General features: G+C 44.6%; 1 protein-coding gene across 2 annotated transcripts in view; it reads right to left on the bottom strand.

Moving 5' to 3' along the window:
* Ptprm (protein tyrosine phosphatase receptor type M) overlaps window positions 1-14,189 on the bottom strand; it is a 713,675-nt gene that overhangs the window by 92,360 nt on the left and 607,126 nt on the right. For both annotated transcript variants that reach the window (XM_059277901.1, XM_059277900.1), the window contains exon 18: window positions 3,418-3,505. In XM_059277901.1, coding sequence (XP_059133884.1) covers window positions 3,418-3,505 — 88 coding nt within the window. The remainder of the gene's footprint in view (window positions 1-3,417; window positions 3,506-14,189) is intronic.

The following is a 14,189-nucleotide window of genomic DNA, read 5'->3' on the forward strand; positions in this document are numbered from 1 at the left end:
TATGGCTTTTAAAATAGATGCTTAAAATGGTAACTTTCTCTTGGGGATGGAGATTGGCTCGAAGGGTAAGAGCAGTAGCTGCTTTTTCAGAGGACCCAGGCTTGATTCCCAGCACCTACATGGATGTCTACAACCACCTTTAACTCCAATTCTAAGGGGGATCCCATGCCCTTTTCTGGCCTCCTCAGGCACAAGGCATGCATGTGGTGTAGACACATGCAGACACAGAGACAGAGAAACAGACACACACACACACACACACACACTCTCCTATCTCACGGTGTCCTTACAGAGAATAAACAAGTTATGTCTGTGTAAACTGTTGAGTGGTGTGCAATGTAGCAAATGCTAGCTTTCATAGGTTAATATATCCCCAGTCACAAGTGCTCAGAACCAGAAATGGGTATTTTGGGGCTCTGGAATACCTCATGAATAAATACACACATACACATACATGTATACATACATACATGTATATGTATGTACATACACAGACACACATACACACTCCTACACATATTCACAAGATCTCTTGGGAGAGTACCCAAGCCTATGGTAAATTTCATTTATGTCTCTCACCCACCCTGTATGTACGGGCCCAAGGTATTTTTATATAACTTAAAAAAATAGTTTCCTGCTGTGGAATAATTTCACGCTATGGAAATTTCCCACTTGTGGCATCTTCTCATGCTCAAAAAGGCTCAGATTCTGGACGTCAGATTTCCAGAGTAAAGACGCTCAACCTCAAACATGTGCCCCTCATTATTTGAAAATATTTCTCCATCTGGGGAGGTAGTTCAGTGTGTAAGAGCGTCTGCTGTTCAAGTCCCCAGGACCCATGTAAAAAGCCAGGTACGGCTGTACCTCACCTGTCGCCTTAGCGCTACTGGGGGAAGAGACAGAGCAAGGGCTGGAGCTTGCTGGCCACCAGCCCAGCTGTGAGCTCAGTGACAGATCTTGTTTTAAGGGAACGAGGTCGAGAGGGACACAACAGGACTCTCACAGCCCTCCTTGTGTCTATGCATACCCACCCCCAATCCCCACATGTATGTGCACTCAAACATGCATGTGCACACGCCCTCCCTTCAAAGCGTTTCACAAGTAACCTACAAGGCAAGCATGAAACCAAACCTCATGGAGAAGCAGGCTTGGAGCACCACTGCCTCAAACTCCCTTTAACACGGCATGGCCTTCGGAATTCCCAGAACAAGGACACATAGATGACATGGCATGGACGGCAGGGCGAGAACTCTGTCACTTAGTGTGGGGAAGTATGCCTCATTGGGACTTTAATATGAAGGAAAGAGACTCTTGGCAAGGGTCTTGTGAGCCGTGACAGAAATCTGGATTTGTCCACAAGACAAGGCTCCAGTGGATCTCAGAGACCGTAACTGGGTGGGCGCATGTGGGCCAGGAAGGCCCATTTTCCTTCCGTTAATACAGAAGTGAATACGGAGTTAAGAAAGATCACAGTCACCTGCCCTCTGCTTGCTGACTCTGTCCAGAGGCAGAAACAACAGCTGATGTTATGATCTCTGCACTGTTGGTTTTCAACACTCATCAAATGTCCCAGAGGGCCAACTCACTTCACCAAGGGCAAGTCAGACTCTAGACCTCAGGGTACATTTCCTGCCCATAAATGACAATGATACAGCCATGAAGCACTAAGCAACCATGGTGAGTTTTAAAAACCAGCCAATAAAGCACACAAATTCAACATTTCTATCCTTGAAAATCCAGTTGTTTGCCTTTGTCTGTATCCAAACTGAAGGCAAGGCTTGGCTGGAACCCTTTGTGTTCTGTGTAAGCCCTACTCTTTTCTCTGTATAAAACATATCAACAACCTGTATTGTGGTGGTTTGAATGAGCACGGCCCCCATAGGGCCATGTTTGAATACTTGGGCCCCAGTTGCTGGAACTGTTTGGGAAGGATTAGGAGGTGTGTCACTGGGGGGTGGGGGTGGGTGTTGAGGTTTTAAAAGCCCATACCATCCTAGTTTCTCTCTGTCTCTCTGTGTCTATGTCTGTGTCTGTGTCTGTCTCTCTCTCTCTCTCTCTCTCTCTCTCTCTCTCTCTCTCTCTCTCTCTCTCTCTGCCATCTACTTGCTGATAAGGATAAAAACTCTCAGCTACTGCTCCAGTGACATGCCTGCCCACCTGCTGCCATGCTCCCCATTATGATGGTCACAGACTCTAACCCTCTTGAACCGTCAGCCCCAAATTACATGCTTTCTTTTATAAATTGCCTTGGTCACGGTGTTCTGTCAAGACAATAGAAAAGTAACTAAGACAACTGTCCAGTACGATAGCCCCTAGTCTCATGCTCCATTTAAATTCAAAATAATGAAAATGAAACAAAAGTAAAAAAAAAAATCCCGTTTCTCAGTCATAACAGCTACAATCCAAGCACTCAGGAACCTGTGACTTGAATGGATGAGAAGACTTTCAAAAGCACAGGAAATGTCTGGGGCGTTGTTACCATAGAAACTGCATTGTCAAGCCAAGGAATGTTCAGGCAGGCAAGTAGAATTTAGCTGTACTTTCACAATCAATAAAACAAATACACAGCTCCCTTGAAATTCCTGTACCCTCCAAGTTTGTTCTTTTCTAAGTAACATGACATGATGAGCGAGATGCTCCCAGGCCCAGGCTCTTGTTAGTTTCTGCTCCTTCCTAAATAGCCCGGATTCTGTTAGGTGACCACAGTGGGCCCATCAGCACCTTGATGCCATCCTATATGACTTGGAGCAGTTGAATGCAGAGGATGGATGGTCTGAGCTCTGGGAGAAGGAGCCTCATCAATCTACTATGCGTCTCGGCATGGTTACGGAACATTAATGAGGTTGGGCTCGATTTAAAAGCTGTCTGAGGCATTATAGATGGCAGTGCTCAGTTTCACAGGCACTGGGAATTTCTGAGATATAATCCTAGCCCTTTTGCTAATGAGTATTGTGATATGGAGACTATCATTTAACTTCCGAGTTTCGCTTTCCTGCCCTTAAAATGGGGCTATTACTGACCTACCTAACCCAGTGTCCAGAGGATTAATGCACCAATGTGTGCAGAGCTCTGGGCAAGCAGCCCGCTGTGAGCCATTACTTCTATTCATTCGCATGCAGCAGTTGGGAAACATTAAGTCTGGGATGTTTACTCCTTCCAAAATGCATTTTCTTCCTCAGTGTCGTAACAGTACCTGCATTATCTAAACCTTAAATCTAAAAGTAAAACCAGGTCCTCAGCGAGGTTTGCACTGATGTAGCTAGGGTCATGGACGATTTTTCCTTCGCTTAGCACGAGCCTTAACACCAGCTCTTGCAGCAGAGATGAAGGCAGTAATTGCACAGTAAATTCTCACTGCATGAGCCTAGTGGCCAATCCCGTCAGGGGCACAGCACCGCTGCCGCCGCCGCCGCTTACATGCAATGATGTTTCCGTATCTGTTCTTCATTCTGTTCTCATCTTTCTTAGCCGAGTCCCATGGTGCAGACTGTCCTTCAAAGAAGCTCTGGAAGAAAGAGGAAGTGACACTAAGCATGACAATTGCATGTAGTGAACAGAGGGGTCTTTGTGGGAGGGGGGGTGTCCTTAAAATGTGGGCCAATGGTCAAGCAGGCAATAGTCACAAGAATGAAGCTATTTTATTTTGGGGATATTTTGTTTGGCTCTTGCCAAGTGTTGGTTTGCATTGGCTAGCATCTCCCAGAGAGAGAAGGTAAAGAGGAAACCCACAGTTTATTTGAACAGTACTATACTGGAATATTCGATGAAGAAAAAAAAAACATTTTCCCAAATTTCTTCCTTATAAGTTTTCACTACTCTTTTTTAAGACATATGAAGGCATTTTTTTTTTCTCCCTGATAATCAAAGGAATGTTATTTTGGACTAGAATGGGAAAGTAGGAAAACTAAACCTTCATGACTTCAAGATTAAATTCCTATGGTATATTCTGAATTTTACCTGGATGTACTATGCCTGGGGGTTTTAATGGTCACAGTAGGTTTTCCTATGGCATTTGTAATGAGAATACCTTTTGCTATGAGTGAGCAAGTGACAAGATTGATCCGGGCCTTCATTTCCACGTTAGTGCCCACAGCATTTCCCCTTATGTCCTCAAGTGTACAGGCGGGACACGGCAACGTGGAAGTTGAGAAAAGCTCGTTTCTTGTCATTGTCGCAGATACCAGCTGAGCTGGTCCCCAGCACGGTTGAGAGAGGGCTCAAGCAGTTCTGGGCCTGCCTGCCTGGCATACAGCATGTGGACAACGGCCAGCGCTCAGCACGCCCTATGCCTGTCTGTCATCAGGCTGGAATCTGAGAGGGGACTGCGTGTTCAGCAGTTTTGCTGACCCGGAGCTTATGCCCTCACGGCTTGCATTCAATAAGTATTTACTGAATGAATGATGGTCGGCACCGCTTTGTGATAGCAGATAATTGCTTTGATATAAAAAAAAAAAGTGTTCTAAGACTTGGGAAACCTGTCTGTATTAGTTCATTTTCCATAATTTGGATGACATACCTGAGAGACAGACAGACAGACAGACAGACAGACAGACAGACTTGTCAATTCACACTCAAGATCAGGTAGCCCTGTTTGCTTGGCCTCTGCTGGTAGATGGCAACATGTTAGGAACACATTGGTAGTGGGGGTGGGGGAGTCAGAGTGGAAAAGGGGCTGAGAGACTGGGGCTCCACAATCCCTTCAGAGGTCTTCCTCTAGTTGACCTAAGAATCTGTCATCGGGCTCCACTTCTTATATTTTTGGTTGTGAGCCTAGCCTTTAACAGCTGAGCCATCTCGCCAGCCCAGGCTCCACTTCTTAAAGGCTTCTGAAACAGAACCTGAGCACAATTAAGTCCAAACTTCCAACCATGGACCTCTGAGGAGCAAATAATACTGGAACACAGCACCACCTGTATACACTTCACAGATTTCATTCCGATACAACTGTGCCCTCCCCATTTTTCATACCATGTCAAGTCTTGCTCCTATAATCTAGCTGAGTCCCCACAACAAATAGCTTGGAAAAGAACCTGATCACAGCTCTGTCCTACCCCTGGATTTTAAAACTTGTCATCAGCATGCCCATGGCACAAACCAGCAGAAGCCACCAACTTCATAGGATGCAGGAAGAAAAGCATCATACCACCAACATAAGAACCAAGTAGTAAATTGCCTATCTTCATCTATGGTCCCTGAGTCGTGATCATAAAAGACATTCTACTTTTGAAAAAATATTTAAAAATCTTAGAGAGTGGCTGGAGAGACCAATCAGTGGTTAACAAGCATTTGCTGCTCTTGCAGAGGACCTGGGTTTGGTTTCCAGCACCCACCTAAGGGCTCAACCATCTGTAACTAGTGCTTCAATGGATCTGATGCTCTTCTCTGGCCTGTGTGGGTACATGCATACATGCAAAACACTCATACATATAAAATAAAAATGAATTTTCAAAGAACCCTTAAAGAAAGACAAAGATTAGAGGTTCTGTGTATGAACAATCGAAGTGATAGTCACATATTACTGGTTGAAGAATAAAGTACCTGAAGAAACAGGATAAGTAAAAATGAAATATTTTCACGTTATTGATAAATCGAGACAATAAGACACAGGTAAAAACTCACCAGATAATTCCACCTGGAACAAGACCACAATATAACCAGGAGATTATAAGCACATAACCCATGACAAGCTACAGCGTGTTAACTCTCCTCTGCCCTATAATACGCATTTAAAAATAGCTCCAGGGATTTTTGAAGTCAAATATTCTCGTTGGGAAAGTGTCTTTGTTATTCTGTGAATGACAATTATTTCACAGTTTGAGTAATAACTATTATTTGACTTCTAACAATGTAATTCTACTTTGAGTATGTCACGATTTAATTACCAATTTCACTTCCCCTGCCTTTTCTACTCATGTAAAAAGTTCTGGGTTTTTTCCCTTATTATTCTGTAGGAAGATGGAGGAAGAGAACTGACTTTGAGGGGGCTCTGACATCTTCTAGTGGATCCCTGCTGCAGTTTATGGGGTCACCAAGAGGTGCAGCTTCGCAGAGGCGCAGACAGCCTGTCTCAGTCCTGACAAGCGGAGGTCCCATGCGGTCTGGCGCTCCCCTTGCAGCTGGGTATGTGGTAATCACAGGACTTCTGAGAGAGAGAGCCCTTACCCTTAACAGCAGTTACTTGACCGCACTGTTTCCATTTAATTGGTGATCAGGACAGACATCCATCAGCAAATGGGAAAATAACCAATCTCGTTCCATTTCAGCACCCTGGAATGTTTTAATTTGGACGGGGCTCACGAGCTGTCATCTCTGAGCTCTTACCAAGGTGGGCATCAGCTAGAGACTCAGATGAATGAGTCTGGCATCTCAGCTGAGCCTCACTGGGGTATAGGTAGAAAGGAGCAATGTGTTCTCTTAACCCCTGCTCTTTGTGAACCATCCCACTCTGACAATGACCTTAGAGGGAGAGGCAACACTGTTTCTACCTAAAAGTATACGGCTAATTTCCATATCTAGTTCGCATCTCCTTGCATCTAATGAGGAAAATATTAAAGGGCCAGAAAGATGGCTCAGCAGATGAAGGTGCTTGAAGCCAAGCCTACTGACCTGAGTTCGATTCCACACTGTGGGAACGGAGAACTTACTCCAACGATTTGACCTCTAACTTCTACACGTGGCCTGTCACACACACACACGCCCACACATGCACACTGAAGGTTTAAAAAGTAATAAAAATTTAATGACGTATCAAGTAAATTTTGTCCTATTTTTGGTGTTTTCTTCTATGATGCATGAGGCAGGGCTTTTGTCTTGAGCCACTCAACTGCCTCTGCAGGGACTGTGTGACTCACTCTAACAGAAAAGCCAACACAGAACCAAATAAAGAGTGCTCTGAGAAGATGATGGGGTGGCCGTCACCTCCACGCCACCACGTGATGACTCCTTATTAAAGCAGTGATTGCATCTTGGACCTTCAGCAATTGACTTGCTCCAATCGTATGGGTAAACTTTCCATGCAAATACATCATTAAGATCAGACCTCCTCATCATTGCCTTGGGAATAAATAATACATGTATGGGGGCCGAGGGAGGAAGAGAGCTTGCAGGACTGGTGGTACTGTCTTCCGCTGACTTTTGCTAAAGAGGCTGTGTGCAAAATTTTTAAATCGGAAATCTGTACTAAGACAAAACCAGTTTCAGAAATCAGGATTTTTATTAGAATATATTCTAAAAAATATCTAAGAGCCTTTATTTTTAGATTTTACATTTCTTCATATGCCTAAAGCAGTACCCAAGGTAAGCGGAGATTTTAAGTTCAGATGTGAAACTAGCTAGAGCTTCAACAGTAATGGGTGCTCTGCGGAGCTGTAGTATGACATGGGTCCCTCACAGTCAGAGCCTGTGTTAATTACAGACTTCATTGCTATGAATTCATGCACCCGACAGGGATGACTTAAGGGAGAAATGACTATTTGGCTCAGTTTCAGAGGGTCCAGCCACAGCTGCTTGCCTTCCACTTGGGTAGAAGGGCATGGTGGCAGGAACTCAGGGCAGAGGGAGTCCCTTCTTTCTTGGTAGAGAGAGTACAGAGAGCAGAGAACACTGACACTGAGCTTTGTCCTTTCCACTGTTTTATTTTGTTCAGGTCTTCAGCCCAAGAAATGGTGTCATTTCTATTCAGGGCGGGTCTCTCTACCTCCTTAATGCTTTCTGGAAGGGACCTGCCAATCTCCTAGGTGATTTGTAAATCCAGTCAAGTTGACAGTGAAGAGTACTCATCACACAGCACCCAGGGTTACTCATCACACAGCACCCAGGGTTACTCATCACACGGCACCCAAGGTTCTCTTGGTTTCAAATTCTCAGAGACAAGAACCCAGTTTATTAGCACCGTGCAACTGCATTGCAGCTACTCGGTGGCCACGCCCAAAGAAATGTGCAACGTCATACATAGCAGGTGACTTCATTCTTTCTTCCCCCCGAGAGACGTAGGCTTCTGACAATGCTTTCGATCCATTTCTTTTGGTTTGGCTTTGTTTTGTGTTTGCACACCATGGCGTGGATCATTCTAGTAAAGTTACCAACAAGTAGAATACACAGTAGGGTATCAAGTACCTGGGACACTCACTGCTATCAATAGATTGATTGTCAACAGGTTGCTAGTCAATAGATTGGCTATATTCATTACTGAATATTGGTTATATTAAAAAACCTAGTGTTGGTTTTTATATCTCTCTTAATAAATTGACCTGCTTTATAAGACTTACATCATGCACTTTCTCTCTGGGCAAGAATAAAGAGGTTTTTAAGTTCTTTTTTTTTAAAAAAAAATATTTTAAGAGGTCAAAGATATACAATTTCCTTTAAATAACACAGATTGAAGCTTTGATTAGAATTCAACCTTGAACCAATATTCTTGGGGGAATAAACACTACATAATTCATGCTGTATCTTTCTAGATGGTTCTTTTGAATAGCTTTATCAAACCCATTGAAAGTACAGCCAACCAACCTTTGAATCCTCCCAGTGCCAAGGCCGAGACCCCTCAAAGGACTCAGGTTTCATGAACATGTGGTGGCTCATGTTCCTTTCCTCTCCTGAGATGCCTCTGTCATGTTCAAGCTCAAGTGCAAACCTTAGTTCCTCCCCATCTCTCACCTCATGTTTTTCCGCTTGAAAGAGTTATCTGTAAGTTCATTAAAATCAAATTTAATCAAAGCACAGATGATCTGGGGGGAAATGGCCCAATGAGAGAGAGCAGAAGGGGCATCTGAGGAACAGTGTGAAGATGATTATTTGATGGGTGACTTGCATCTCTGGAGCATCAACTTAAGGACAAGCCGAGGCGAGAGACAGTAATGCCTCCTATCCCCAGGACACGCTTTCCAGGAGAAGTTTCAGCTACAACACGCACAGGTAGGCATTATGTGTTGAGGGCACGTTTTTAATATGCAGGTACAATTCAATGCACTATTTTTTTTTTCATTACAAAAAACCTACTTTATGCATTTTGGGGATTTAAGTTAATGGTCTCACTGCACCTTCTGTTAGAATTTTCATAAATATACTCATGCTTTTATTCTCCTTAAAATGTAATTAAAGTGCTTCCTCTGACTACCATAGCTCCTCTATACCAAGAAAAAGGCAGCAAACCTGGGAAGTGCTCTGAAAGAGTAATAAGTTTCCGAAACAATAAAAAACAAAACCAGGCAGGCTCCGGTGAATACCAATGACTTCTCTGCTTGTGGACGCTGTGCTCGCCACGGTCACGGGGCAGGAGGAAATTGAACATCCTGCACACTGTCATATTTTTCTGAATAGGGAACGTGTTTTTGTGATTCAATAATCTCCTCCCACACCCCTCATGCCACCGTCATTTCCCACAGGATATAATTACACATCTCAGTGGCCCACCTCGAGAGAACGTTACTCCAAAATGATGCAGTCTGTTAAAAATGCCACAGCTCTCAGATATTAAAAAAAAAAAAAAAAAGAGGAAGAAAACCCTATTCAACAGAAAAGCCACTAGAATGAATGGGATTGCGGGTCAAGGCCGTACAGAATGACAGAGCGTTCTCAGGCAGTGTGGGGTCAAGTGTTTTAGAAGCTTCTGAAATGGAATTTTTCCTCCCTTTCTCTTATGAATAAAATTGTGCACGTTAAAACTATTGAAATCATCACCCTGGAAGGAGGAAGATGAAGCCATCGGGGCATGCAGAGTCTCTGAACTTTCTTTGTTTTCTGCCCATATTTCTCTTCTGGTTCTTCCAAGCATTACATTTTATTGGGTCGGTATAAACAATTTATTGCTAGAGCAGTAAAGCAATGGGAGACAGCTAACTCTGCCTGAACGGCCAAAAGTGGAGTGCGGATGGAAAGGGCCTTGAAGGTCATGCCCTGTGGTTGCAGTGGCCTTGGCACTGTCCTTCTGCAATGTCCCAGACAAAAGCAATCAAAGCACAGGGCACTTCAAGGGCAGAGGAGGTGGAAATGGGTGAGGACAAGAATCTAGACCCATTTGTGTGGTGGTGTCTACGGAAACCAAAGTCAACATGCGTATAACCATTGTGTCTTTTAAAGAAGTTGCTAAGCTCTTAGCAATTCAATGGCCTTATAAAAGTTACAGCTTAATCCAATCAGGAACCATGCAAAACTGTCCTACTTGGAGTGTCCAGAGGATGAGGACCTGGGTGGTGCTCTGCCTATGACAGTCTTCCTTTACCCAACATTGCCTTGTAACCTATAACAAACTATGGAGCTTCTGTGGCCAGAACGAGTCGCTCTGTGTCTGTCTGGCCTTCAGGACATGTTTCTTGTGCTGTTGAATGTCACCCTGAGTGAAAGCAATGTGACATTCATAGCAAAGTCACGGTTCTCTTTGGAAATACATCCTTGTTGGCTATCTGAAGCACACTCAAATCTTTCTGTTTACATTTGCCCCATTCAGAATCCCCACAGTGGTCACACCTCCTGTTAATGATGTAACCTATCCCTCAAATGTACCCAAGCCGAAAAACATGGGAAAACCACCGATCAAGAGCAAAGGGAGAAGGAAACACAACCAGCTCACTGGCACATGAACACAAACTCCTTAGTAAACGAGGGATGGGGGCAAAGACGAGGACTCCTGACAGCGGAGCTGTGCGCACACTGTGGCTTCTCCAGGAGGGGGCGGTGTCTACAGAACTGGGGCGGACTCTGGCGCAGCATTGATCATAAAGGCAGAGGGGAGAGCTCAGGGATGGCCAAGGCTTTCTCTAAAAGAAAGTATTTCTTTAAAAGGCACCTTAGAAAAAAGCAGCGCTCTGTAGCCCCTCTTTTGAGGCGCTTCCCTCAGATTTGAAGGCTCTTCTTGCTGCCTGAATCTGTGAGGAAACTCTCAGTTTAGAATCTGAGGAGCCTTGGCTCCCCAGAACCTGCTCCCGAAGGGGTTTTTCAAAGGCTTACCAATGAGGGCTTTTCAGCAGCCAGAGGTGGTACCTATAGTCCAGTCCTCCTTGACAGTGTCTCTGTTGCTTCTCACAGAGCAAGGACGGGTCTAGCCAGAGGCTGGACAGGCGGGGATTCAGAACAGTGTGTATATCCCTCATGTGATGCTCAAGTTGAAGTTGACTTTTTCAAGTTGAACTTCGGTCAGTCCCTGACTCTCTCTTGATTATGCTGTAGGTCAGAGTGATGGATCCATTTTTCAGAGATTCTGGAACCTGGATCCATCCCTGTCCTCGCTGCATTACCCTGGCAACCCCAAGGAGACCGCTCTAATTGGAAGGTGTCAAAGCAGTGATATCATGGGGCCACCAGGCAAGGACACGAAGGGAAGGGCTGCTCTGTTTGTGAGGTAGCTGAGAGAGGATCAGAGCCAAAGGTTTTACAATTTCTGGAGGTCACATCAGACTGAAGTCCTCCTTCCAGGATTACTACCCAGCCTGTGGAAAGGCTGTTTTCATTTCCCCTGAGATACAGATAGCCCTGGGGTGTGGGTTATTAGCACTGCTCAGAACTGCAATTTCCTCCCTCTCTGCACCTGACTCCAAAGGGCTGTCGGTGAGCCTGATCTAGAGGCACCCGACCCTTCCATAATGATCAAAAGCACCTCCTTGGCGAAAGGTAACCTGGAAACCCCCAGAGAGCAAATGGATGCTTCTGTGGAAAGTGCCAGATGCTCCTGGCCTGAGAGCAGCTGGAAAAGCCAGTCCCTATTTATCTTTCATTGGCTACTGCAGAAGCCCCCGGACTAGTCTCTTTGCTGCCCTGTGGTCCATACGCTTGCTTCACAGCGAGTTCCTTAAAACATTCCAGGCTCCCTGGCACTTCAACCCTGGGAGTCTCCTTCCCATAGCTATCAGGACTGAGGTCAGTCTGTATAATGTGTGCAGCATGCAATAAGTGCTCAAGCAGTACAGCACGCAGTAAGCATTCAAGCAAGGCTGCCAGCCCCCGCTCTGGTGTTAAAGCTTGAGATCCAATGACAAGGCATCTTTGCTGACTCTGTTGCTGAATTTTGTTACCACCTCTCTGAGGACCCTTTCTGTCCCCCAGTCCCTCCAGTGGCTTGATCTCTTTCCTTCACTGGTTCTACATGGCACGAGGAAGCAAGATGACATTTCCCCTTTCTTTCTGATGTTGGGGATTGAATCCAGGGTCTTACCATGCTAAGTGCATGCTCACTAGAGAGCTACCTTGCCCCCCCGCCCCCTGCTCCTGGGGTAGTTGTTTTGTGCTTGCTGATCTGTTAGTAACTACAACAAAACACAAAAGAAACACCCACCTTTAAGGGTGACTTCTTAGAAAGCGGTTACTTTTAAAAAGTTCTCACCTCAGAAATCAGAGTACATACACGTTCTGTCAAATATGACTGAAAAGCTCAAGCATACACTTTAAGAGATGACAGGCTTGGGGATGAATAAGTGTGGCAGAAAAAAGGAATTTTTTAATATGCAATTTGTGGCTCTCTTTTGACATGTATTAATTTATAAAATTTCTCAGCACAGTTCCCTGCTCTTCCTGTAATACCCAAGCCAAGGTGATTAAAGACAGAAATTTACAAAGAAGAATTATGTTTAAGATGTAGAAAGAAAGTTCAGAAATACCTTTTCAGTTTAGTGCAAAATAATTGCATTTCAGTTTACTGTCAGAAAGTCCAATGTGGATCCTTCTTAATGTTTAGCAGTGTTCTTCTTTGGAGCTGTGTCCCTGGCCCACAGCTGCTCTATTGAAAATTGCAGCTGAACGTTATTTCTAGGGTCGAGGAAGTTCTTCCTTGACTGAGTTTAGCCAAATGTCCTTCCTTGTTGAAGGCTGAGGACACCTTTACTTCTGAGTTGCACAGACACTTCTGGTGAGCAAAGTCTTGGCACTACAGTTGATGCATGAAAAAGAGATGCTAGACAAGTCAACAGCGGGAGCCTCACGGGTACAGGGCAGGATGCTGGCGCAGGCAGAGGGGCCAGTGTGCTGGGAAGACCGTTCTGTAGAGACAGAGCAGTCCCACCTCGGGAACCCTGACTGAACAGATGCATCGCCTTACCACATATCTTGGATAGAATGCATTACCCATTTGTACACACACTGTCAAAACTGTACTTCATCTGGTCAATATACTTTCCGATTGGCAGATGCAGGTGGCTGAAGAAGGCAGGGGGAGAGAACCCCAGAGGCTGACAATAACAGTTGACCACAATTCATACCATCTTTCTAAGTTTTACTCAGTGGTATATCCAGTGTTACTATTTCCCTTATATCCCGCTCACTTTCCTCACTTTGATTAAATGAGTTAATTATTATGTGTGATAGATTTGCTTATAAATGAATATTAATATTGTTCTAATAAATGGAAAGCTTACAAACCTAGGTAAAGTTAATAGGGACAAACAAATAGGAAACAAGCAAGCAGCGGCAGCAGCAGCAGGCTCCACCCTGGCTACGTTCTGAGCCTGAAGCCTATTTTTAAGCTGAGAGAGAGGAAGGGATGAGTGGCCCCAGACCAGAAGACTCAGCTGTTCATCCCAGCTCTGATGAACTCTCAGCTGGAACAAGTGACCACATCTAGTTTTCAATTTCCATGACAGGATTTTCTACACTATCAAAGAGGCTGGCTTTCTGTATTAAAAGCAAGCAAGCAGCTGGAGGGATGGCTCACTGAACAAGTATGAAGACCTTTTATCTTTTTTATCTCTAGCATGTGTGCAAAAGCCAGGTGTGTGGCAGCATGTGTCTGTGACTCCAGTGCTGAGGAGCTGCTGCTCAGCTAGTCTAGGTGATTTGTGGTGAGCTAACTCCAGTTCCGGTGAGAGACCCTGTCTCCAAATGAATGAATGAATGAATAAATAAATAAGGTGACTAGAAAGCAGCTGAGGGAGACACTTGACATTGACCTCTCGCCTCCACATGCCACCACAGACACGGCATGCACACATGTAACATCTGTGAAAAGAACACAGAGTGTTTATACTTGTAGAGCCGAGAAAGATGGCTACAGTAGTATGGAGCTTCTAGAACTTTTAGGGAAATGCACAAAGCGTGCCAGGCACAAATAGATATGTATACCCCTCCCAGCCCCAAAGAGAAGATGCTTAGCCTTTCTGCACTTAGCACCCTTAGAATTAGATATCCACCTGGGACCTATGAGGGATACTATCAGTAAGCAGCCACTGTCAATCAGGGCATCCATATATCATTCATATTATTAT

The sequence above is a fragment of the Peromyscus eremicus genome, chromosome 13, assembly GCF_949786415.1.
Source record: "Peromyscus eremicus chromosome 13, PerEre_H2_v1, whole genome shotgun sequence".
Lineage (NCBI taxonomy): Eukaryota > Metazoa > Chordata > Mammalia > Rodentia > Cricetidae > Peromyscus > Peromyscus eremicus.